The following is a 27,089-nucleotide window of genomic DNA, read 5'->3' on the forward strand; positions in this document are numbered from 1 at the left end:
AACATTCATTTCTTCATCTTTTCATTACTCATGTAGGCAACTGTTGTGGCCAAGATTTTGACATTAATGAGGATTGCTTGTGAGACAGTGTTGGATACTTGTGAGTTTTTTACAACATAAAGAAGCACAGTTATGATCTCCTCCTATCTGTGTGTGTGTGTGTGTGTGTGTGTGTGGGGCCCTGTAGCTGGACTTAATTACTGACCTTTTGGGGACTCCTTCTATGGAGGCAATGAGGACGGCGTGTGAAGGAGCTCGTGCACACATTCTCAGAGGACCTCACAAACAGGTAACTGTTTACTGGGCTCTTCTGTTTTACTAAGAACAACTTCCTTTTAAAAAAGGTGAAATGTGCACATAACAAGAATCACATGTTATTAGTTTGCCCTTATACACAGTAGCCAGTAGATGGTAATGTAGTACAGACTGACTGCTCTACTTTTTCCACAAGCTTGTCTCCCTTTCTCTTCTGTTAGGATTATTTTGGCTGCTGTTCTAAAACCATACGAGAAGCAACCTTTATTTATTGAATGAGAGTTCAGTCCATACATCTCTCAAATCTCCTGATTCTCTTGATTTCCACAGATCATTGGCCAATCAGACGCAGTCCTCATCACGTCATTGAGCGCCTTTACTATTTGAAAGGCTATTACTGTGTTTAACGTCAAGGTGCCATAAAACAGTTTTTGCTCGTAGGAATTACGTAGCACATGAAGTGGCTGATATGATGATTTTTTCACACTTTTTGTCTATACTTTAATAAACACACTGGGCCTCATACGAGAACAATTTATATTGCTGACCGAATGTCTCTTACTCTTTTCTGTGAGGCTTGTTCGTACAAGTGGTACGATTAGGACTTACAAAACATAAATACACAAACATGTGGTAAATGACAGGTCTCACATGAATGAGTACCATCTACCTCTGAAGAACTGTGCTTTCAGCTGTCATTAATTTAGCCTATGTGTGATTAATACCATATCGATTTTATAAAATCACATTTGTCACACGTGAGGCCTAGCAAACATATTGGGAATTGAAGTTGTGAGCTTTCTCACCATCTGCTGGCACATTGCTGTTCTTCATAGCGAGTCTCTAAGAAAAGAAATTAATTAAAAGGTGTTGTTTGTTTCATCTGCAGCCATCCCTTCCTGTTCTCTACACACTGTCCAGCCAAGCAACCCATGAAGCGGTCCACCTCCTCTGCAGGATGCTTGTGTTTGATCCTGTGAGTTGTACATTCGAAGACATGCAATGTACTACGTGGTATACACTGACTTATGAAAACAGTGGGGGTTTTTTTAAACAGAATGTCACCTTGACCAGTATATGTGTAAGTTAAGCACATATAAATCTTTGCTTGACTTCAAAAGATTTGTATTTGTATCAAATTTCTAGCCATGTTTTTTGAGTTCATCCTGAGCATGAAAATCCAAGATAAATTTACGGTGAGGGCAGAAACACCAAGCTGACATCAAACAACTAGCTGTGATGGCAACCAACTGCTGTGTTGGCTCAATTTGGCCTTGTCTCCTCCAAAACTGGGTACTTGAACACACAATACAGACTAAAGCCAACTAGCACAGACGTTTTGCGCCTGCGTGAGAAAGCGGAAGATCTAGCTGTGAATATACAAACTGTGAACAAAGCAGCATTACAATTTCCCATCACTCAGCACAGACTTTCCTAAACTATACTTCAAATCAAGGTTACTCCTAAAAAGGAGTTAAGAAATTGCACTATAAGCATTATTAATACCATGGTCTCCTCTCACACACTGATTTGTTAAGCCTGACAGCCAATCAGAGTAGTCTCTTTTACTAGCGGGCATTGCTCCTGATGTGGGGAGTAACTCGTTTCAAAGATACTAGGATGCTCACTGACGACCCAACATTAGCCTGTTGACTTGCTGTTTTATGACCCTAAAGCTAATTACATTGATTTGTGTTGGCAAATGAACACTTTCTTCTGTCGTGTTTTTGAAGCTGAAAGGGAATGTGAAATGCAATTAGTATCTTCACATGCATGTGTGCTTTCCAGTCAAAGAGGATTTCAGCGAAGGATGCCCTGGCTCACCCTTACCTGGATGAGGGTCGACTGCGCTACCACACATGTATGTGCAAATGCTGCTACACCACATCCTCTGGCCGTGTTTACACCAGTGACTTTGAGCCAGTCACTAATCCCAAGTTCGATGATGGCTTTGAGAAGAACCTAAGCTCTGTGAGACAGGTCAAAGGTACGTTTATCAGATAGAGGTTTTTGTGGTTTAATTATAAATGAACTGTGAGAGAAAGCATCAATATCTATTACTGTGTGATTACTGCCAAGAGGTTAGCAGTTTAAGGTTAACCCATCTCTCACTCTCGCCTGGGTTTGTAATTTGTTTCCTTTTATCCCAAAGAGGCTTGTTCAGCTTCAGTTGCAACTAGAGATGCATTTTGTTCTTGAATATGTACCACATCTCAACCAAAAGGGATTATTAATTCTAACTCAGTGTGGGGTTGTCCCCACGTTTCAGAGCTCATTTTGAGTTAGAAGTGAACGGGCCTTGTGGTTGAGAGGTGAAATGCCTTCAGGTATCTCAAGCAAGTCCAGTTTCCATCAAAAAAACACCTTTTGAACAACTGTGTTTAGTCAAAATTCCAGGAAATAAAGTACATAGATAACATGAGTTTAAACCCAGGCAGTGTAATGTGCAGTTAAATGGTCTGCACTTATAAAGCGCTTTACACTGCTTCTTATTCACCCATTCACACTCACAATCACACACACACTCATACACCGATGGGGGAGCTGCTGTGCAGCTGGCCAACACTCACCGGGAGCAACTAAGTTAGGGTTCAGTGTCTTACTCAAGGACACTTCGCATGTGACCGGAGGAGCTGGGGATAAAACCAACAACTGTGAGATTGTTGGGCAACCGCTCTACCTTCCTGCACCACAGTCGCCCCTTAAAAGAAGTTCCCCTTGAACACTTGTCCAAGCTTCACCTCCTCAACGTAGATAGAGGATGGATAGACTACTCTTGCCTCCTGAAACACCTAAGATCACTTTTCCTAAAAGGTTTGGTAACGTAATTTTTACGAGTAATATTTTATTATAACCTTGTATAGTTTGCTTTTGTGAGTCTTTTACAATCCTAAATCTGGCCCTCAGCTTTTCTCACCAGAACACATTGTGTGTATCCTTGAGCTCCAACAATTATGCTGAATTCATTTTCTTCCTCACAAAACATTGGCAAAGCAGATGGTTTGTTCACTCGCAGTCAATTTCTTCCATGGCTTTTTTTGGCAGTGTGTTACTGCTGCTCAGATAGCAGGAAACCATCAGCGCAGATCATGCATGCTTATGCATGTGTATTAAATAGTAGGTTTAACAATGGTCAAAAAGTCCACTGTGGACATTTACAGTTTATTAGGTTCATTAACTGGAGGTGAATAGAGACATGGAGCTGCTGTCATTAGTGCAGTGCTGATTGCGGGAGACAATCAACGTTTTACATTAACTGAGAGATTGTGTATGTGCATGCTCAGGTTGGACAAATTCAACTCAATGCAACTCGATTCAACAAACTGATAACTGCTTCCACCGACAAGAGAGCTGCAATTGAACAAAAGAGGATTTAAAAAAATGTCTCTGCTGGTGTGTTTTCCCACAGAGATCATCCATCAGTTCATTCTGGAACAGCAGAAGGGGAGTCGAGTGCCACTCTGCATTAACCCTCAGTCAGCAGCTTTTAAAAGCTTTATCAGGTAGGAGGCTCTTTCATTTACAGTGGATTTTGTATATGTAAGTGTATTGATAACACATATTTGCACTTTTTGCTGGAGCAAGGCTAGCAGTTTCCCTGCTTCCAGACTTTATGCAAAGCTGGGCAAAATGTCCACATTCCCTCTGCGCATATACACTATCTAACTGATGTCCATTTTATCAATGAATAAGTGTTTTGCTTGTACTGCTTTTTGTCATCGCCAAAGGTCTTGATGTACTTGCTTTTACAATCCAGTTGTTTTCCCCCAATTCTGATTCATGATCTGTTGGGCACAACACGCCATTTTGAACCACTGTACATTTAATAAAAAAAAAAAGCATGTTTAGCTAACCGAGCCATGACTAACTAACATTAAGTTTCTCTCCTGTTAAACAGCTCCACAGTGGCCCAGCCCTCTGAAATGCCTCCCTCTCCGCTGGTGTGGGAGTAGCTTCTGCTGTCTATCATTGTCTTTCCCACATGACAAGCTTTTACACTGGGAACAATGTCTGCTATCATCTGCGTAGCGTTTCACTGGAGAGCAGGACTCACAGGTCTGCTGTGTGTATGGTGACCTATGACACAAATGAAGAGAAGTCCACTGAAAACTGCTTTGAGTGTTTTAGAGGGTTTGGTATGCAAGTGAATGAGACAGATGTTCTGTAGACCAAATCAGAATGTTTGAAACAAACCCGTCTGCTCACTTAAAGCTAGATTATATTTTACAGTGCAACAGAATAATGAAGTGCATTTGTTAAGCTATAGATATTAATGAAATGAAAAAAGATGTCTATTTAAACGTTTCTCCAATTTGCCATACAATTAGACCAATCTGCATTAATACACGCACCTTCACCTCCTCCACACTAGTTAAATCAATTCAACTTTTATCTTATTCAGACAATCGATTGTAATTGTGTTGATAGACAGTGTTTTTCAAAGTAAAAAAAAATATAAAAATAACCCAACTCAAATAAATTTATATAAATTTAAGAAATTTACCAGCATGTGTGCTCATATCCCTTGTGTATTAAGCCAGCTTTTAAAATGTTTTAACAGTTAATTTGCCAAAGATCAGGAGCCTCATGTATAAATGATAAACATTGAGATTGCATGCAAGTTATCTGCATAGGGTCAGCATCCTGTCATCGTAGCTTCCTCCTGGCTGAATCCCCACCACCTTCCCGTTCTCTTTACAACAACTTAATGTGTCTTTGTTGCCACCACACCAAGGTAGAGACACTGAGGGACGCATACCCCTTTATGTTGGAAAGGGTAAGACAATGTTAGATGACCTGACCAGCACCTGGTTTGAAGCAGTTAGGCCCAATCTCAGCTGACCCACTTTCCCTTACCAGTTAGTTCTGACCTTCCATTTTGTAAACTCACATGCAGGAGTAGGGGTTTCCAAATTCTCTTTGGCCAAAGTGGTAGGGACCTTTGAGGGTTTTCAATGGCAGACTCAGAACCAAGGGGTATGAGAAATTACCCAGAGTGCCTTACAGTACATCACCGGCAACACGGGCAGTTGGCTTGTAAAAAGGTTGTTCCATTGTATTGTATACCTTCTCTCTGAAAGGTGTAACTTTTACCAGAACCATCATAAGCTACTGATGATGTATTTAGGATTGTAGGAGTTTTACCCTGTAGTTTAGTAGGATGGTCCCATTTCATGGAGGAACATTTTATGCACACGCCTAGCAAGTCTGGTTTGATGGGAAACGTGAAAATGATTGGGCAGTCAAAAATCAGGGTTAGGGGCATAAAGTATTAAAAAGGATAAGGCCTTGACATGTCAGTGCTGATTGTCCGTAAGCTTCTTTTAGAGTTATTTTGACTTCTAGTGGCCAAAAAAAAAGAGTAGCTTCAGCTACTAGTAGTAACACATGAAGTATGAATATGTCGTGCATAAAGTGCACAATTATTGGTGGCTTGTTGTTTTTTTAACATAATGTCACCACATTGACATTCAGGAGGCACATACACACTTTAGGACTTTCCTATCATTTGGTAAATAGAATAAGAGTTTGGCACCTGTTCTTGTGGTGTGATCCTTCCATGTAGAACACACACCTACTTTAACCATAGTTCACAAGTTGCAGAGCTTCAGCCATTTACATAAAAGCCCGTTTTTTGTTTTTTTTAAGTTAACCAAATCCACAGAGATTTAGTGACTTTAAAAAGAGGAATGCCTAGAGGAATGTAATGCATATTTAGATATATGTAAAGATTTTACACATACATGTATACTGTCCACATAGTAGAACCAATAAATGCATGTATCTGCCATTTGGTGCATGATTATTTATGCATGAGGCTCCAAAATATTTGCAATGATGTTAACCCTGCCCTGATATGTTCCCGAGTGCTCAAGGTGCTCAGTATGTCAGCATACGAAATGGAATCTGCTTGGCTGAATAGTGTGTAGTTGTTTAGATCTCATATTCTTAAAGTTGAAGGATTAAAAGCTTGCACACTTGCATGCTACATGAAGAACAATTACAGCTTTCTGTGAATAGAAAATAAGCGGAAAAGGGGGATCAGACTAAGAGCTCTGCTTCCATACGAGACGCCACAAGCCATCAGGCTTCAAAAAGTCTACAGTCAATGACAAAGGCCTAGTGCTACTCCTGCCCCCTCTGAGCAGCTGTCACAATCTTACTGCTAATACTCTCGGGTGCCTGTCTGCCCGGCTCTGTGTATTTTATGAAGGAAAAGTGTGCTGTCTACTCATGGTTCTCCTAATTTCCCTGCTGAGACAGTGAGGAAACATCCTACACTCAGCCAAACTGAGCAGTTAAGAGTGTGAAGGGAAAGCTTCCTTAAAAAAGTGCACTGAAGTGAAATATGTCAGCGTTTCAGTGTTTCTCAAGACCTTTGCTTGCTCTCTGTACTGCCTGTTGGCCTTTGTACATTTTTTATTTTGTACAATCTTGTTCTTATTTTTCTAGTGTTGGCCATCCGTCTTGTTATTTGGTAGAACATTTTTCTCTCTGTCTTGGTTCTGAGCAGGGCATATGAGCCCTCTCTGTGTCCTGTTCTGATCCTTGATGTAGATATCAAACTTGGTTTATCTGAATCGCGTAAATATTTGGACATCAAGGAAATGGCAAAGGATAAATTCTTTCACAAACATGTCAGTTGGAAACTACATGCTAACCTTTTCTGGATTTATGCTGGTTTACTGTGCGTTTCACCTCAGTTATCTGGGTGGGTTATCTCATCCGGCTTGTTTGTTGATCAAGGTTTTTATCAAATCATCACAAACATTAATCCTTTAGATGTGAGCCTGCTACTTGCAAGATAATTTTACCAAATTTAAAGTGTACTAATTTGTAAAAACAGTGTAGATACAAAGGAATAAGAGGATAAAAACCAAGGAACTTAAAAATTAAGTTGTTTTCTCATATTCCCTTTTATATACTATTTAAGCACACAAGACGAGATGGTCAGTGCCACATGCAATCTTACCTATCACACACTATGTGGTTTGGACAGTTGATGCTGCCTGTGTAGAGGATGCAGGAAGCACATGATGCATGAGTACTGTACAGAAAACAGTGTTTATTCTAAAGGACAAGCTGTGTCAATCGTATTATTGAGGTGCCATCAGCACTTTCACTAGTTTCAGACAGTTTCCTGCACTTTTCATACATTTACTGAACTGGACATTACACAAACTTTGATTATGGAGCTCGAAGGGTAAAATCAGTTTAATGTCCAGTCCAACTGACTTGGACATTTGTGTTCTCATAGCTCCTCTGAATAATGTCTAGATAAGTCCAGGGTGGCAGTGCATGTTTGAAAACTGCAAGTGTTACAACAAATCATAGAAGAAATGCAGTAAATTAATTAACAGAATTTTGTATTGTGGTGAGGAAATAACATGGTTGCCTCATCGGCTGTGTTTCAAACATATTGTAGTGGTAGTTATAGGTAGATGTATATCAAACTGACATACGAAAGTGTCTTCAGTGAAACATCTCAATGATATCTCAATTTTCTTTATTGCCAGCTAGTATTTATTTACCTGCTCAACGTTTTAATGTATATCTGCCTTTGCTGATATATAATGTTATTGTCTGTTTGCTTAAGTCTGGTCTTAGTAGTTGGGCATGCCAACACGGATCACATGCCATAAAGGCACAAATCTGCTTTTCAAGGACGTTATTTTATACAAGCTCTGCGACAGGGTAATGTGGTGATTGACATTTGTGTTTGTCCTTTTGGTTGTAAAGTTGAAGGCAGAAGTGTTACGGATGGTGGCCAACACTGAATGAGAGCCAGTTTGTGAAGAAATCCCCAGTTAATCATAGAAGGTCTTCCCTTGGAGTCTGCCTCTATTAAAAAGAGGAGGTCCAGTGAGATCAAGGAGAACAGTCATAGTCATCATGCTATCAAGAAAATATCTGCATGAATAGAAAACGCACCAAGGTGAAGCAGCAGTTAAACCAGCAATAGCATTCTTTTTACTTGAATTAACCACAACATACTATAGGCCAACTCTCCTTCATGGATTGCGTTCAGGCAGCTCACCAGGGGATGGAAACAAGTAGCATATGAACGATGTATAAATAATGGCATGATCTCATCTCTATACCGTAGGTTTATCTAAATCCAGTGCTAAAAGTGTGCCCTGCTCCCCATCATACATGTACACCATCTCCAGAAAAAAAGAGCTTTGAAGTAAATTATTTAATATATTTTTAGAATTCTTTTCTATTCCTGTTCTTGTGTTCTATGGCATGCATTCTTCTCACACCTCAAAGTATGATTATGTATATATGTTAAATAGAGAAGCAAATCTACACACCAACCTAATAAACAATACCACTGTATAGAAAGTGTATTAGCCTGCACATTTCTAAGGCTGTGAAGTTAATTTTATTTTTAAAACTTGCATACAAATGTATATATTTTCTTGATTTTTACCCTGCTACTAGGATATGTAGAAGACAACAAATCCTGTAATGATTCACAGAATATATAGTCACGTTACCTGTATCTTGTGTGTACAGCAGAGTTGTAGATATATCTAAGGAGAAGCCTTTCCTTTCTTATTGTTGTTAATGATTTTATCACAGCAACACAGTGTGAATATGTACAGAACGGATTCACCGTGTTGGTCTCTACCTCTTGGGCTCAGTAACTTGGCTTTGTTTACCTCCCACACCTTTCTGATTCACGTGGGTTGAATTCAAAACATTTGAAAATCCATTCAAGCTTTTATACTGAAATAATAAAACGTACTGCCCCCACCCCACCCAGCAGACCTTTCCTGCGCTGACCAAGTGCAAAGCATTAACTATTAACCATTTTGAATCCTCAGACGTTTGTATTGCAAAGCCCTACAAATAGCCAAGGGTTTCCTGACTGTTAGTCAATTTACACTCTTTGATAGAATAGGACCTGATGAGGAGGGGGAGTCACTACTTGCACCAAGGTGGCTGTGTTCAAAGTTTCAACCACTCTATTTCATACAAAGTTCATTAAAATTGTTTGGTTTTTTGTTTTTGGACTTATTCAGGTTACCAAGAAACAGTTTTGTTAGCTCTTATAAAGGCCACTGTAGTTTGGCTTTCGAATTGAATTTGAATCCATGAATTGCTTCCAAATATTTTTGAATATCTTGGATATTCTGACATTTTTTAAGTACAACCCTGTTTGCAAAAAAAGTGGAAAATATAAATTATTTAAACATATTGACTGAGGTACTGTACATGTTGTAACTGAAAAAGGTCAGTTTAAAAAAATGCTAATTTTGAATTGTGTCACAATAATGTTTCTCTGGATTTTATTATCTACGGTGATTAATATCACCTGCATGGATTCAGGAAAACCTCTGAAAACCATTGTCAGTGAACACAGTTCGTTGCTTTCACAAATGTAATTTAAAACTCTACCATGCAAAGCAAAAAACATATATAAACAAGATACTTTATTTGTGATCTGATTTTTTTTTTTTTTGAGCCTGAGCTAATTTATAGGGGATGGAAGAGAAGTGGACAACTGTCCAATGGTCTGAAGAGTATATATTTAAAAGTTTGGAATTCTTTTTGGAAATTGTGAACACTGTGTACTTCAGGGTAAAGGTGAGAGGGACCATGTGACTTAAAATGCAGAAATAATACTGTTTTAAAATCTGAAAAAAGAAACTAGAAATACACAAAACTTTTTCTCTTTTTACCCAATGTTTTGAAACAGGGCTGTATCTAAAGATGTGAATTGCCAGATTAAAATACAATCAGTTTAGATCATTGAGCATCCGTTTCAGTTGAAATTCAGATTTTTACTGATTTATTAAATAAGACCTGATAAAGGTACAGCAAGGGAGTTGTTGATTCCCAATTCCCTGAGAAGATCTGAAGTGTAATTATCAGAGTCAGTTTGTCGGATTTAAAATTTTAATTATACAGGTGTGAGGGCTGCTGCTATTTCCTTATAACCTCACACTTTAGGCTTTTTCCAGGACTCTCAATTTCTGTTTATTTTTTAAATGATACCACAGAGAGGTCAATGCACTGTGAAAAAGAAAAATATTCCAAATTATAGCAGCATTTACAAAAAAAAGATGCAAACACAAGCAAAATATTAAACATGTTTAAAAAAGAACTTAAAAAACTGCCAGTCAAACACAACACGGCAGTAACACTGAAAAGTAAAAAGTGCAATAGTCATTCAGTTATGACTGAACATGAGCCATTTCGTTTGGAACATTGTCATTTTGTCTGAACTCTACTACAACAAATCCTGATGACATTTAGACGACTGTATTCGGCCGTGTTGTTTCCACTGGAAACTTCTCCTGATAGTATTGTGTGCAGTCTCTCTGTTTTGCCACCTGTGGATGTATTTTTTAAATTGCTTGTGTTATTCCTTTTTTGTTTACCTCTAAACCATGTTGCCAAATTTGGTAAATAACACTTTGAACACTTAAAGAGGCCATATTATGCAATTTTGTATTTTTTGTTGTAACTTATCTGCTATGATGATGAGTGTCCATTTTAACCAACAACAAAGTTACAAAAATGCCCACTATAAGAAAATTAAGCTAATTCTAAAACTAATTGTAAAACATCCAAAACTATTTCAATAGAGCTCCTGAATAAAACTATAAACCTGAAATTATGCACAATACTGTCTCTTTAATTTTCGGTGCATTGAGCTCTTTGTTGCTGCAGTACAGGGGGTTAACAGACTGCTATTGCTTTCCCTTGATCAGGCTTGTAATTTAATTTCAGTTACACTCAAGTGACAGAAATCTCTAAGCGACATTGTGTCATTTATGTTAAAGGTCACAAACACTATTCTGAAAAAAAGGAGATCAGAGAAATGTGTCTGTCAGAAACTGAACGGGAATTTTCTCAGGAATGAATACAGCTACACAGTACATGTCACTCTCCCTCCACATCACCTGTATGAACTCTGTACATATAGTAGTTTCCTATATGTTTTACTTTGTGTTGGAATGAAGTACTTGAATCAAGCGATGCTCATTTTGGAAAATTGTAGACAAATAACTGACAGATTTTGTGTGATAACTAACCACAACTCACCAACTACTGGACTATTTGGATTCATTTAATTTGCTGTCCTTAACAATGTTTGTATATTTGATGTTTTAATCAGATGCATTGTAATTTGAATAAAAGTTGCAGTATATGCAGTACATAGATGTATCTATTAAACAAACACTGTAAATCCAAGTTAATGACTAGATATTCAGTTGACAGTTGTCATTTAGGAAAGTGTGAGGTCTACCCAAAGGGTTCTATCTGGACAAAAAACATTAAATGTGACATTTAAAGAACGACAATCTCGTTGTCTGTACTTCGTTCACATGAAGACCCAGCACAAGACCACACTCCATGAAAACTGTCACCCAGCAGCCAGAAAACTTTTTATATAAATCTTACGATATTTATCACAAAATACTGATGATTGTTTAATTGATAGGTGAGTTTTAGTGACTGATCTTTTAAATATTCTTGAGAGGAGGCAATAACAGGACGGAGCCTCTGGCAGCTTAGTCTGCCGTGAGCTCATTACACTTGGTCCCTCTCCAGCTGCAGATGCTGATGGACATTTATGTTCTCTTCAGTTCCATCACAGGAAGGCATCACTTGTTCTCTCTGACAGCTGAAGAAGACAAAGGAAATAGTCATGATAACCATTGCACTGTCATTGTTCTTACATTCATTATATCTCTTGCCATCTGGACATTTCCCTCCTGTGCTGGCAGAAGGAAATTATTTAGAGGTGTGGACCCAAGTCTTATGTGCTTTTGTGCAGCCCCACATTTTTGTCTGTAGTTCTTCACTTTCTCCATGCTCATGGACAAACTCTGTGCTCACTCTAAATTTTCCTTTTCCCATTCAAACTCTTTAGGCCTTTATTTGTGACCCCTTTCCTCCTGGTGAGCATTAACATCTCTTCTCGTAAAGTCTTCAGAAATGTCCTTTGTTCAAGCTGGTGTTGTCAAGATTAGAATAATAGTGTAAACCCAGATTTCCCCTGTTTAAATACAGCAGGACCTGCCAGACTCACACCTGATTGTCATTATACTGATTGAAACAGCTGACTAATGTCAACTTGTAATTAATTGATGATCCTACAGGTTCTTTACATCCACCACACACAAACATGTACTTTCATTTTTTCAAGAAAAATACTTCAGTCTTTCAAGACTAAAGTCTTTGTCTTGTTTTAAAGGGAAAATGTATTGTCTGAAAAGAAAATACCACCTGGGACCAAATGATTTTCCACAGCAAAAGGATTTTTTGAATTTGAGCAGTTTCATTGTGCTTCCAATTTTCTTTAAGCTACAGTGCAACAACGGTGAGACTCAGAATCAACTTTGCTTCACTGTTTAGCTTCCAGTGCACTCTGCACAGCCCTGCAGGTAGTTATCAAATTACAATGATCCAAATGACTTGGAGGCATTAACTCAAATCACCTTCTCTTAAAAACCCAACCACCTACCCTCAGGAACCTTCCAGAAAGAGGATCTCTATGCCTGCTGCTAGATGGAGACAAGTCCAGTATATGGCAGACATCTTTTGGAAATGTTGGAGTTGATTGACAGATTGTGTTGATTGTTGATGAATCAGCATCTCGAGGCTCATGGGTAATTAACAAAATCATCCATACATTAAAAGCTGAACATGGTCTAGTCCACCAGGTTTGTATCAAAACGAAGACTAACGAGTTTGATAGACCCATAACCGAGGTCCGTCTTCTCCAAGAATCAGATTGATCTCCTACAGTGTATCAAGTGCTGGTGACTTCTGACATCAGAAGAACGAAGGCAATAAGAGACTAATCATGTTCATACATTATATAGCATATTTTTTTGTTGTTAGATTATAAGTAATTTAGCTGTTTCCAATATTAAGTTAATAGTAATACATACACACTCACTTTTCTGTACATAGAATAAAATCCAAATAAAATAAGAAGCTATCATATTTGTTGGGTGTCACACCTTTGATTTTATCTTTATATTTTAGATTATGTGTTTGCACCTGACTCAAAGACAAATTACACGTACTGTTAAGTGTTCTTAACTGTGCCTAGCAATAAACTGTTTTATGATTCTGATTGTTTCTAATATTGGAGAACAGTTGGGTCAGGTATGTATGAGCCAATGGGATTTTTATCTGTGTTAGCTAAGTGATGACGTCATCAACAACATCACATAACTGCCTATGAAGAGTTTGCCTAACCAGTTGTCAAGGAAATTATATTTTGTTTGGCAGTTTTTGGGGGCGAACGGATGGGCAAGAGCCACAAGGTAGTCGTGGAAAGCTGTGGAGGTACACAGCTGCTTACCGTGTTCTGTGGAAATAATTGGTGGAACGAGTTCTTATATATATAATTGTTTTGTTGTCAGGCAGTGAATCAGAGGAGCCGACCTCCATGGTACAATTCACAAATGCACAGCTTAAAGCAGGTGTCACGAAAGTTAGAGAGGAAGTGGCGTTCCACTAATTTAAAACAAAAAAGCTCTCCGTGATGCCAGAACAGCATATTATTCCGCACTAATAGAGGAAAACAAGAACAACCCCCGGTTTCTGTTCAGCACTGTAGCCAGGCTGACTAAGAGCCATAGTTCTGTTTAGGCTAGTTTTCCCTTAACTTTGAGCAACAATGACTTTATGACTTTCTTTACTGATAAAATTGTAGCCATTAGGGAAAAGATCCTCCCTACAAATATTACAGATAGATCTTCATGTACAACAGCTCTAGAATCCTCAATAAGGCCCCAATCCCTGTTAGACTGCTTTTCACCCATAGATCTCACTGAGCTAAGTTCAACTATCGCCTCCTCAAAACTAACAACATGTCTTTTAGACCCTGTTCCAACCGAATTGCTTAAAGATGTTCTACCTTTAATAGACACGTTCTTATTAGATTTGATTAACCTATCTTTAGAAACTGGCTATGTACCAAAGGCCTATAAAGTTGCTGTAATCAAACCATTACTTAAAAAACCTTGTCTTGATCCAGGTGATTTAGCCAACTATAGACCAATATCAAATCTCCCGTTTATTTCTAAAATCCTTGAAAAAGTAGTTGCAGAATAATTATGTGATCACCTTTACAGGAATAATTTGTATGAAGACTTTCAGTCAGGATTTAGAGTTTATCATAGTACAGAAACAGCACTGGTAAAAGTCTCCAATTATTTTCTCCTCGCTTCAGATAATGGACTTGTGTCCGTACTCGTCTTACTAGACCTTAGTGCCGCATTTGACACCATTGACCACAACATTTTATTACAGAGACTAGAACATGGATTGGGGATTAAAGGAACCACATTACATTGGTTTAAATCTTATCTGTCAGACAGATTCCAACTTGTTCATGTTAATGATGACTCCTCTTTATGCACCAAAGTTAGCTATGGAGTTCCACAGGGCTCTGTGTTAGGACCAATACTTTTTAATCTGTACATGTCACCTTTAGGCAAAATTATTAGGAAACATTCCATAAACTTCCACTGCTATGCAGATGATACCCAGCTCTATTTATCTGTGAAACCAGAAGATACTAACCAATTAGTCAAACTTGAAGCATGTCTAAAAGACAAAGACCTGGATGTCCTACAATTTCCTCCTTCTAAATTCAGACAAAACTGAAATCATCCTCTTTGGGCCTAAAAACATGAGAAATATGCTGTCTAACAATATAGTTACTTTAGATGACATAACTTTGGCCTCCAGTACTGCGGTGAGGAACCTTGGAGTTATTTTTGACCAGGATTTGGCATTTACGTCACATATAAGACAAATCTCTAGAACAGCCTTCTTCCACCTACGGAACTTTGCTAAAATTAGAAGCATCCTGTCTCAAAGTGATGCCGAAAAACTGGTCCATGCATTTGTTACTTCTATGTTGGACTACAGTAATTCCCTACTTCTGGGGTGTCCTAATAACTCTCTAAAAAGCCTTCAATTAATCCAAAATGCTGCAGCAGGAGTGCTAACTGGATTAGGGAAGAGAGATCATATTTCACCTTCACTAGCTTCTCTGCATTGGCTTCCTATTAAATCTAGAATAGAATTTAAAACCCTCCTCCTTACATACAAAGCTCTTAATGGTCAAGCTCCATCATATATAGAAGATCTCATAGTTCTGTATCGCCCGATTAGACCACTTCGATCCCAAAATACTGGCCTACTTGTGGTTCCCAGAGTTTGCAAAAGTAGAATGGGAGGCAGAGCCTTTAGCTATCAAGCTCCTCTCCTGTGGAACCAGCTTCCAATCCAAATTCGGGGAGCAGACACCCTCTCTACTTTTAAGACTAAGCTTAAAATTTTCCTTTTTGATAAAGCTTAAAGTTAAAACTGCTCACTCAACCCTAACTAGCTTTTCTCTATACATTTATTTGTCACCACTGTATGCCATTGATTTTGTGTCCTACCAACATGTACAATGCTTTGTTGTTGCTTTTTTGTTGTTTTGTTGTTGCGTTTCTTGTTGTTGTTTTTTGTTGTTCTTTTGTTGTTGCTTTTCGTTGCTCTTTTCTTTTCTTTCTCCACTTTCCACTCACCCCAACCGGTCAAGGCAGATGGCCACCCACCCTGAGCCTGGTTCTGCTGGAGGTTTCTCCCATTAAAGGGAGTTTTTCCTCTCCACTGTTGCCTATTGCTTGCTCAAGGGGGATTTGTTGGGTTGCTTCTACATACTTGTGTAGTCTGGACTTTATTCTGTAAAGTGCGTTGAGATGTCTTTGTTGTAAATTGGCGCTATATAAATAAAGTTGAATTGAAATTGAATTGAATTAATGGGGTCACTCACAGCTGTGTTTTAATACTTTCTGTCTATTAAATTATTTCTTTCCTATGTTGACAGAGTTTTAGCCATGAATTTACGCATCACAGTATTGTTGCCAGGGACACAGCGGATCACTGCTCTAATCAGCAGTGGGCAAGGTAGGGGTAGTAGGAAAACAAGCAGAGCAGGGGTCCTTGAGGACCAGGATTGACAACCACTTATATAGAGAAGGAACCCTAGGATCGTACCTGTGTGTTTAAAGGTCTCGAGTGATTTGGGACACAGTCTGAGTGGAAAGCAAAGTCCATCATCTCTGGGTCCTGAGCAGAAAAGGTGGGGGAAGTCAGACTTCTATTTGTGGGAAGAGCTTCCCTCTGGTTGTTAGTGCAAAGGGAGACACTCTGCTGTGTGTCACTCAGGAAGGTACATTCTTCATGGAACAACAGTGGAGAAATTCCTAACTGCAGAAGAACAAAAAGAAGCAGCTTAAGACAAGTACTGATACTCTGTCTGTAGCCATCACACTGAGCTCACTAAATTACCTCTCTGTAAAAGTCTCGTCCCGGTGCAGATATAGACGTGAGGATGACTTCATCACCACTCTGCCTGATCTTTTTCACAATGTCCTCATGCTCTGCGGACTCTACAGGTTCTCCATTGACAGCCAAGAGCAGGTCTCCATCCTCCATCCCTGCTTCCTCAGCTGGACTGCCCACATCCACCTCCCTCAGCACATGAACTGGGTCACAGCAGGTTTGGATAAGTACATGTGATTTCTGTGTGTGAAGTGTTAATTAGATACTATGTGCTGTTTTCTTTAACGTTAATTTAGTCTTTTTCTACATGTCATTTTTCATTGAGACAACCATTGGTTTCACATTTTACTCTGCTGTGTAGTAGGTGTGTATTATATTTCGGAACCAGGAGAGGTGAGGATTAGAGGACGGACAATAAAAAGGGTTTATTTACAAAAGACGAACAGAGAGGCAGTCCAAGGGAGGACAACAGAACATTGATGGAAATAAGAATATTAGACAAACAAACAGTGGATCAGTACTTCATTAAAAACTGAGTCAGTGTGAACAAAACAGACGAACTGGAAGGGGACTGTGGGGGGAGCTGTGCTAAAATAAGCAGAAACAGGTGAAGCTAATCATGACTAACGAGATGGATAAAGAAAATGAAAAGACTAACAGGAAGTAGGCTTGATATACTACAAAATAAAAGCCCCTGGTGAAAACCCAAACAAACTGAGTTCTATGTTTTGACATTTGTCTTCCTGCAAAAATTTCCCCGTTAAAAAGATACAGGAGCTTTAAGGAATAAATAAAGAGATTCAGAAGCTCTTCAATATTCACAAGCAGTGTTGAAAAGCAACATTTGATTTGCTCCTTTTTCAGAAAAAATGCATTACTATACTGTCTGGGAGTGTGGTACACAGGCTCCACAGCATGAGACAAGAAAGCTGTGGGGAGGGGTATTAACAATGCACAAAAATCATCGGCTAACCTCTGCCCTCCCTGGACGTCATGCCCAGATCCCCCTGCCTCAGTAAGGGCATCACTGGGGACCACTCACATCTCGCCCATCAACTTTTTGACCTGATGCCGTCAGGTCAATCAAGTTTCACAGCACCAGACTAAGCAAGAACTTCATCCATCATAGTGGCCATGAGGACTGCTAACAATGACTGACCACCCCCCAACAATTATACAGTCAAGAACTCGTTTTCCTCTACCTCAAAACAATGTGCACTTAGCACCTATCAACATTCTCACAATGTCTGTTTTCTGTTTCTTTTAAATTGTTTCTTTATTATATGGTATGTTCTCTTTACTTTTAAACCTGTGTATTTATTGCATTTTATATTTATTGTTGTGTCCCTTATTGTATTGTATCGAGTACCAACAATATCATTGTGTAAATATACGCACACACAAGTGATTTGTTATTTTTAGGTGTCTAATTTATATATACAGTGTTTAGGTGCAAATGCAGAGGTTACACTGTAACGAGGGAATGAGTGCGTATCAACGTGAGCTTTGTTGACATGATTCAAAAACAGGCATTATATGTTTATTTAGATTTTTCACTGTGGTTGATATAATGCTATTTATTTTTCTCATTATGATAGTAATAAAAGTGTCTCTGGGTGAGACACTGAACCCCTTACAGCCCATCCCCCTCCCCATCTGTGCAGTACCGGTCCAAGCCCAGTAGAAATTGGGGAGGGTTGCGTCAGGAAGGGCATCCGGCATAAAACTGTGCCAAACCAACATGTGGACAATGATCGTGGCGACACTGAACTCATGGGATAAGCCGAAAGGACAAAACAAACAAACAAAAAAATGATATTGATAAAATTATTTATTTGAGACTCTGTGCTGAATAATGGAGAGAGTCTAGAAATTGTTTCCTCTATCCCTTCATCTGGAGCAACACTTCAACTCTGACTGGTGTTAAAAACCTAACATGCCTGTTACTACCTGGGATTTGTACTGATAATGTTGTATACAGTGTAGAGTTACTACAACTGTCAATGCAGCAGCGTCTTAATATCACTGCATATGTCCCCTAAACACTTTATGATGCTGTTGCTGCCGTTTCAGATTTATTATTGGGGACAAAATATTAATTGTGTGTGGTAGAAGCTCACTAACACGTATATATTTTTCTAGCTTCTTCTTTTATAATTCTTGTCATTACCAGCTGTTTGTAGTGTTAATAGTTTTAATATCAAAACAGCTGTGGTGTCATGTTTAAATGGAGCATTTGTCTATAGAAAATGCAGAGCTGTGAATACCAGCGAAGCAAGTGATGTTTCCATCAGTGTATGTCTCACCTATCCGTCGAGAACCTGCCAGTCTCTCTTGTCTCAGCAGGAATCCGTACCCATCGTTTCCTTTAACCAGGTGCATGGTTTTGGCAGCATGCGGGAGGCTGCAGCATTGTGCCAGCAAAGGCAGGATGGGCATCTTTCTCCTCACATAGCACGACTCACTGTCACTGTCTATGACCAGCACAGTCACTGTGTCCCCAGTCTTCTTCACCTGAGAACCAGACACACTGCAGGATTCATTGTCAAGCTAAAAAAGCACTGAGGCAAGATGTGAGTGAGGAAACTGGACTCGTACAGTTCTGCTGAGAGCAGCATGTGTGAGAGTGGACACTGCGACTCCATTGATCCAGATCAGTCTGTCTCCACTGCAGACACCAACTTTCTCTGCTGGACCATGACTCACTGTGCTCACCATGTATTGGCCTTTCCGACCTGTTGATACGTCCATACTGTTATTAGTCATCAACAGTTAGTCATTAGTATCATTGCCATGTGATATAAAACAGTTGTACTTTGTAACAAGAGTTTAAAGACAATTACTCTCAGCTATTAATAAATGACAAGAGGATGTATTGAGAGAAGGGCAGTGGAACCAGTGACTCTACTGAGAAGTTCAAGGTGCTGAATTGACAAGAAATGATAGTTAGATATGTTATTTAACCGGATAAGAATCTTACTGAGATTTCAAATCTCATTTTAAGAGAGACTTGGCCCAGACAGCAGCATTAACAACAAAACAATTCAAGACACACAAACATTCACTCGATTTTAGTGATTTCTTTAGAAAGTAGGTTTAAGTTACGTTCTCCTTTAAGATTTCTACTCCTGCTACTTGGAATGAGCTTCAAAAGGACTAAATTCAGTGCATTAAACAAGCATTTTGGGACATTTATGATCATAAGCCAAAGCACAAATAGGATATATAAGGACACCAAATATGATGGCAAATCTGTAAGATGGTCTTGTTTATAATCATCAGCCAGTGAGTTGATCTTTGCAAAGCAACTGATGTAGACCAGAAAAAGAATATAACCTACAATGGTGAGTTCTAAAAGAACAACCAGTGATGAATCCGAAGGCACTTTGATAAAATGTGTCTATGGCTTTAAGATGCTCAAGTGAGGTTTGCATGTACACAGTATCACAGCAGTGGTAGAAATGTAGCTTTAATGTAACTTTTTTCTTGATTCAAAGAAGAAGCAATGCTTGTTTTTTTTGATGAGGTTGTCAATGTGAGGTTTAAAGAAAGAATTGTCAATTAAAACCCAGACAGAATTAAAGGAAGAGACAGTTTTAATTAGTTGTTTCAAGTTGCAGTTTTTCTTTTAGAAAACAATGTGAATTTAGTGTTGTCAGCATTAAATGGCAGCTTACTGTAGGCTCATCAAGCTCTGACTGAATACATGAATGCAAATAAATGCTTTTTGCAGATTCCCAAGAGCCTACGAATACATTGCAATGGAAGGTAGAGCGGTTGTCCAACAAAGGGAGTTTTTCCTCTCCACTGTCGCCTTTGGCTTATATAGAGAAGGCTAAATAAAGTTCTCACAGTTGTTGGTTCAATCCCCGGGTCCTCCGGTCACATGTCGAAGTGTCCTTAAGCAAGACACTAAACCCCAACTTTGTTGCTCCCGGTGAGTGTTGGCCAGCTGCATAGCAGCTCCCCCATCGGTGTGTGAGTGTGTGTGAGTGTGATTGTGAGTGTGAATGGGTGAATAAGAAGCAGTGTAAAGCGCTTTGTGTGCCAATAGGTAGAAAGTGCTATATAAGTGCAGAACATTTACCATAACAGTGTCATCAGCATAAAAAAAAAATTACATTTGACGTGGTTTGGTCAAGATCATTAATAGAAATAATAAATAAAAAAGGGGCGAGTACAGTATAAGGAAACTGAAACAACCAACATTGTTTTCAGAGCAATGTACCTAAACACAGAGTCACATTTAACATCAATCTCAGCCTCATGTTTTCTGCCACTGGGTCAACGGTAACAAAACAAACTTACAGCCCAGTAATCACCGAATAATTAACCAGTCATTTTTCCACTACGCAAAAGAAACTGCAAATTGCATTAGTGTGAAATAAGTTTGATGTTTTATCATTTATGAACTATAAAGCAACTTATTACTGTGAACAATAAATCAGAACATTTCCTTATCTAATTTTCTTGCCTGAGGCTCAAACGTTATTATTACATAATACTGTTCGTATTTGACACCAGAACAGATTCTGGTGTTTTACATTGAAATATAAAGTCCTATAGTCCTATAAAGTTCTTTAATTTGTTCTTAACGGGTTTGGCAAATTTCAAAGTGAACAAGATGTTATATATCAAATATGTTACTGAAGATAACTTTCTTTCTGTCATGTATTACTACTACTGTAATTAACAAACATCAGTGCAAATCAAAGGATCAAATCATTACACCATCTGCTGAAACAGGAGCTGTTTGTATACTGTCCTCAGAGATGCTGTAAATGTGTCTGTACCTTCCACCAAGGTGATGGTAAACCCTAGACCATGCTCCGGGTGCCGCCTGATGTGACATAGTCTGGGTCTAGACCAGCAGTCCCCTTTGGACGCCTTGGCCAGCAGCTGTATGTCCACACCTAAAGACACTGCCTGGAAAAGAGTGACATCAGCAGGAAGATTTAATTTGAGGAGCAGCATCATGCAGAATACTTATCACTATGTAACTATTTTCATTATATCCTCCTTTTGTCAATCATGAGAAATGTATTGCAGAATATGATGAAGTGTGCTGGCTCCTAGCGCCAAAGACTAGATAAAATTACTTACTTTAAGACATTTTTGGTTCATCCAGAAATTTTTTTTATAAACTTTAAAATCCTAATTTCATCTCTTCAGTACTAATCTACAATAACTAGTGAAATAAAGAATGTGACAATGTGTTAAAGTGATTTCTCCTGTGTCTGTCCCTGTAGGTGGTGATGCTAATCCTCATACTGTACATACCTGCTGATACTCTGCTTTTCTCAGCACCAGGAGAAACAGATGTAAGCCACAGGACTGGATCTTCCTTACTACCTGGTAGGTAATTTCAGACAAACACAAATGATCAAGTGAAAGTCTTCGTGGCCCCATTACTTTAATACTGCAATATGACATGTGACACGTGGTGTGGAGCTGTAGGAAATCTCAAATTGTATTTTCTTTTCTTATTTCTCAAAAACACGCAATTTGAATTATTCACAGAGCTGATTATTATGATCCAACCAGGGTAAAAGTGATGTAGCAGGGATCAAACTGTGGAATAATGTTAACGATAAGTTAAGAAAATGGGAAGACGTATCGCATTTTAAAGAATTCTTGGACATAGCATAATATAGCAGATTGAGGAAATGGAATCTCAGTTTGATTTTGAAGTGGAAAAATGCAATGGAATTGCCTCCTATAGAGTCGTTTTACAAAGGACTATTTTTTATTGTTTTTTACACTTAAAATGTGTTTGTCTTTTAATTCATTGAAATAAAGACTAACTCACTAACCTATAGGCACAAATACAACAGAGTCATTACATGATATGTTGCTGTTGGCAGCAGATAGACTACTGAATTATGGACACAGACCCTATAGAAGTCCATGTTGTCCACATATTCCTCGTTGACCTCCAGCACTCGGTCGCCATCTTTGAGACCACTGCGCTCTGCAGGACTCCACGGCTCCACATCTCTGATCTCAAATCCCCGGCCGCTCTGGTCCCGGCGCAGACGAAAGCCAAAGCTCTGTCCCTCCAAGCGTTTCAGCTGGTGCAGTGTGGGCACCACCCTCTGATCCAACTCTGCACATCAACAACACATGGAGAGGCTGCACTGAGAATTGATGTTAGGAGAGAAGGTTTGAAGAATGTGTGTGTGTAAAGACAAGCATATCAAACATCACCATGATCATCTGTGATGACCAAAGCTGGATTATCAATCCCTTCCTTTGGATTGAAGGTAAAACTGAAGTAAGAACAAAAGGGAAATAGATCAATATGACAGTGTGGGATAGCAAATTGTATTTCATAAAATACAATTAAATATACAGTCTCCTGCAAAAATAACGGAACACCAAGGCCAGTGAATTTGTGTTTTGCTGTATACTGGCTTTTATTTGATGGTATTTCTGTCTAAATGTGTCTAAAGAATTTAGCAGATTGCAACTTTTGGATGAGCTCACCCAAATTTTAGGTGAGTAAAAAGCACTGGCATTTGAGACTCTGCCGTGTTTCTGGTTACTGAGGGGTTGTTAAAAAGAATAAATTAGGAAGAAGACCAACAAGAAAGAGATAAAGGATCAGGGACTGCACAGACATTAGCCATAGCCAATACAACAATGTGCAATGTCCTGAGAAACAAAGAAACCACTGGTGTACTGAGTGACATCCAAAGGACAGGTTAGCTACGGGAAAGAACTGATGACAGAAACCTTGTGGAGGCTGTGAAGAAAAACATAAAACCACCATTTGAAGAAAACTTCATGAGCAGTAATACAGACATAAAGGCCAAACCACAGGATTTAAACCCCTCATCAACAGGAAGATCAGAAAAGTTGAAAAAAAAAAATTCAAAATTGATGGACTATTACCAAAGTGATGGAAAAACCAAAGTGTGGAGGAAGAAAGGATCTGCTCATACATCAATACTGTGAGGAGCCTTATCATGCAGTAAGACAAAATTCAAAATACAATGTCAACTCAACATAGGAAATGACCTACTGAAGAAAAACTTAAAGGTAGAAACCTCCTAAACACACATATGTAAGAGAATAAGAGTAAAAGCTTAAAAAAGGAAATATAAAGAAGAAAAACTCAATTTCTTAATTAACTTAATATGTGGTTTATGGAAAGAATGGATTTTAATTAAATCGTAAGATTTTGTTTCCCAAAACTTTTGCTCTGATGCACAAATCGAGCTTTGCTCTATGCTGTTTAGCATATCTAGATGTATATATACCATCAAATAAAAGCACAAATTCAAAATTTGTCTAATCTTCAACTTTTAAACTCGAATGTCTTCAGTGTACAGCAAACAGAAATCTATCAGCCTTGGGACTGTTTCCTCTTTCATAAAAAAACTAGAATCCTCAAAGTCCGTTTAAAACCTTTCAAAGAACCACACCGATGTTTTGGAGGTAGTCCACAGTATTCATCACTACTGACCGAAGCAAAGTTCAGCTCGAGCGTCACTTTATGCCAATGCAGCCTAAAGACCAGTGTGACAGACAGAACCAATAACTCTGCAGGGTTGATAGAGTTGGAAGAGATAAACCCTCGTTTATGAAGACGTGTGATTAGTGGTCATTAGTCGGAAAGTACCGAGAGTTATCTGCAAAGATAAGGAGTCCTGCACACGTGAGCTTGCAGTTCTACCTGTTTCAGTCTTATGAAGGTTGTGTTTTCACTGGATGGTAAAGAACACAACATGTTGTCAAGACTTTTTACAGCTGGTGCTGCCATGAGCAGAACTGACCCTTTAAAACACAGGTGTGGTCCTTTAAAATCAGCCCTTTGTGTGTGTTAGGAGATACATATATGAGTAAAGAGGAACTCACCGTGGAAATTCCATAGCATTCTGGTGGCCTGTGGGGGCGACAGTAACACTGAGATCACTACAAGTACTTAGCTACAATCTACAAGTGTTTAGTCCCATCGATGGTTTATCAGTGAACGGTTCTAAAATGGTCTTATTTCACAGCAATTACATCCAAACAAACCTTTGTGGGTTAACTCCACATGGCTGCATCAACACTCACAGCCAGAGAGAGCACAGTGACGGAAGCTGAACTAACATTCAGAACCCAGTGCTTCTAGTTTGGTCCAACAAGACAAACAGGGTGGCTTTAAACTAAATGCTCATAGATCTCACACAGTGGTCACCTCTCCGCTTCCTGACTCTGTCCCACTGTCAAACACCATTTACATCACTTCCCTACTGTGTGGTCCACTGAGAGATGAGAGGACAAGTCTCTAAAAGCCTTGACAGCTTTTTTTTGTCTTTCTGCTGATTAGAGTCTCATGTTGTGATGCCTGAACAAAGCTTTATGAACTGATCTTCTTACGGTTTGGTTTTGGTCTGTCAGATCAGACTTTGGATCAGTTTAGAGTCCCTCATTTGTCACTTTCCATTTCTTCTGATGCCCTGATGACCCCACTGTCATAATGCTACTTACACACCATGTCCTGCTGGAAACCTGAGGCCCAGCTGTTGATTTACTTAAACAGGTCTCTGATCCACCAGAGTCCTATATGGCTTCATATCAGTGGTTAAAAACTAAAGGTGATCAGATCTTTGTACAATGCCATACATACAATTTGCTCCAATTTGATTGCAGACCTGGAAGTAACTCAGAATTTCAGACCTATTTGTGTCTCTAAACCTTGTGATAATTTTCAGATTTACAGAAAAATATTGCAGATTTTCCTTGTGGACTTTTCACCCCGCTGTATTTACTGTACTGCTCTCCACAGTTCACTTATTAGGAGCATATACAGAGTAAGTATTTATGTTTTTAAACCATCTGATGGTTTCTGTGCACAATGAAGCTCCAGATAAAGAAATTAAAAGCCAGGGTTGATGTGCACTCGGGATTGTGATGTAGAAAAGTGTGTAACCACTTATCCTGTTCGGAGTCAGAGGGGGCTGGAGCCTATCCCAGCTGTCACTGGGCAACAGTCTTTGGCCTGTGAGAGGAAACCGGAGGACCAAGGGGGAACCCACGCAAACTCCACACAGGAAGACTGCAGCCGAATGGGATTCAAACTGGGCACCTTTTAGCTGTGAGACTAACCACTTGACGACTGTGCTGCCTTGATCAGAACATATGGTTCATTGACTCCGTGTATGGATACGATGTCTTAGAGTTGTTACATAAGTGTGTTGGGGAATGTGTGTCATCGAGAGGTTTGTGATTTAGTTTCTGCATCTGTGGCTTCTTAGTTCAAAGGGGGCTTATAGTGCTGTGATTTTATTTCTGATATTTCTGAGAAATTAGTGGATATTACATTGTGTGTTGTCACCAGCATTACCAACGTAACAAGCCCCACGATGACTTTGTTTCAGATACTTCCTGTTTAATTGTCACATTGTCATTGTTTAATGACCAGTTCATCATGTTAACTTGGCTTTTTCAGCTATTGAGAAACAGGAGCACGTCTGCTGACAACCACTGGTGTCTTTTGAGAGTCAAACAAAGCTCAGACAAAAAATTATTTCATCTATGTATGGGCTGCATAGGACAACTTCAGAAAGCGTCTCTAAGGAAAAAGGACTAGGCAAGTTCTTCATCATCATCTTATTCATCACAGAAACCCAAAGCTTTGGTAAATTCTCAAAGCCACTCATGTGTTTTACTGTTGGGGAAAAATGATAATGAATGTTGAATTTATATTAACAGAAAAAAATACTGTCAAAATGGTCTCAACTGATGTATTGAGCAGCACAGTGTCATTTTCCTTAAGGAAATCAATACTCAGCAGGATTATTCAGAGTGTTATTAGTTTAGTTTTACAAAGCAATCGATAACATACAACTATGTCTAAATACAACTTGAGATATAATCATAATACACTTTTATACTAAGCTAACTTGGTTTATTGTCTCAGCATAAGGTTGTACTACTACTACTATGTATTACTGTGTATATTCACATTTTATTTTGTCTTATTCATCCTTTATGCAGATTATATTTGGTCTATTTGAGCAGTTTAAGCTGGAAAAGCTACTGGATGCCTTACATTTCCCTCTGGATCAATAAAGTAACCATTTATCCATCTATGTATTAGAAATATTAAATGCAAATTCAGAATGTGGTGGAGATTAACAGAGATACTTAAGCATAGAATTTAGGGCAAAGGCTATTGACAGTTTGCAATGTGCATCTCACAATACCTTAACACCTCATGTATCATTTTTAAATAAAGCTGCTGTGTGTTTAGTGTTTAACAGCCAATCAGGTGGAAACAGTGCATTTGTGAGGATTCTTTTCAGTGATGGAGTAATTCCACATGTTTTTTGTGTTTTAGTGAGTATATAATACAGCAGGATGAAGAATATGGGAGGAATAAAAATAAACTAGTGTGTGTGTCTACATGGGGATGAAGAATCATGTCAGCCAGTTCACAATGACTCACCTATGTGTTTTTAATAGTTTTGGGCACAATAAAGGTTGAAGAAGGTAAACCAGCTGTCTCTCTCACACACACACACACA

The 27,089-nt window shown here is 38.8% G+C and overlaps 2 protein-coding genes across 4 annotated transcripts in view; one reads left to right on the forward strand and one right to left on the reverse strand.

Annotated features, from left to right (window-relative positions):
- The window catches only part of nlk2 (nemo-like kinase, type 2), a 26,631-nt gene extending 15,058 nt beyond the window's left edge, over positions 1-11,573 (forward strand). Inside the window, exons 7-11 of one of the 2 annotated variants that reach the window (XM_067506705.1) lie at positions 188-289; positions 1,145-1,231; positions 2,044-2,242; positions 3,665-3,758; positions 4,154-11,573. In XM_067506705.1, the coding sequence (XP_067362806.1) occupies positions 188-289; positions 1,145-1,231; positions 2,044-2,242; positions 3,665-3,758; positions 4,154-4,208 (537 nt within the window). In that variant the 3' untranslated portion in view covers positions 4,209-11,573. The remainder of the gene's footprint in view (positions 1-187; positions 290-1,144; positions 1,232-2,043; positions 2,243-3,664; positions 3,759-4,153) is intronic. The other variant, XM_067506706.1, reaches the window with a different exon arrangement.
- LOC137128536 (Na(+)/H(+) exchange regulatory cofactor NHE-RF3-like) overlaps positions 11,362-27,089 on the reverse strand; it is a 16,799-nt gene continuing 1,071 nt past the window's right edge. For both annotated transcript variants that reach the window (XM_067506707.1, XM_067506709.1), the window contains exons 2-11: positions 24,433-24,460; positions 22,780-22,841; positions 22,467-22,678; positions 21,853-21,924; positions 21,366-21,498; positions 19,171-19,307; positions 18,879-19,086; positions 16,579-16,775; positions 16,285-16,497; positions 11,362-11,896 (exon numbers count right to left, since the gene is read on the reverse strand). In XM_067506707.1, the coding sequence (XP_067362808.1) occupies positions 11,864-11,896; positions 16,285-16,497; positions 16,579-16,775; positions 18,879-19,086; positions 19,171-19,307; positions 21,366-21,498; positions 21,853-21,924; positions 22,467-22,678; positions 22,780-22,841; positions 24,433-24,460 (1,295 nt within the window). In that variant the 3' untranslated portion in view covers positions 11,362-11,863. The remainder of the gene's footprint in view (positions 11,897-16,284; positions 16,498-16,578; positions 16,776-18,878; positions 19,087-19,170; positions 19,308-21,365; positions 21,499-21,852; positions 21,925-22,466; positions 22,679-22,779; positions 22,842-24,432; positions 24,461-27,089) is intronic.

This window comes from Channa argus, chromosome 6, assembly GCF_033026475.1.
Source record: "Channa argus isolate prfri chromosome 6, Channa argus male v1.0, whole genome shotgun sequence".
NCBI classification, from domain to species: Eukaryota; Metazoa; Chordata; class Actinopteri; order Anabantiformes; family Channidae; genus Channa; species Channa argus.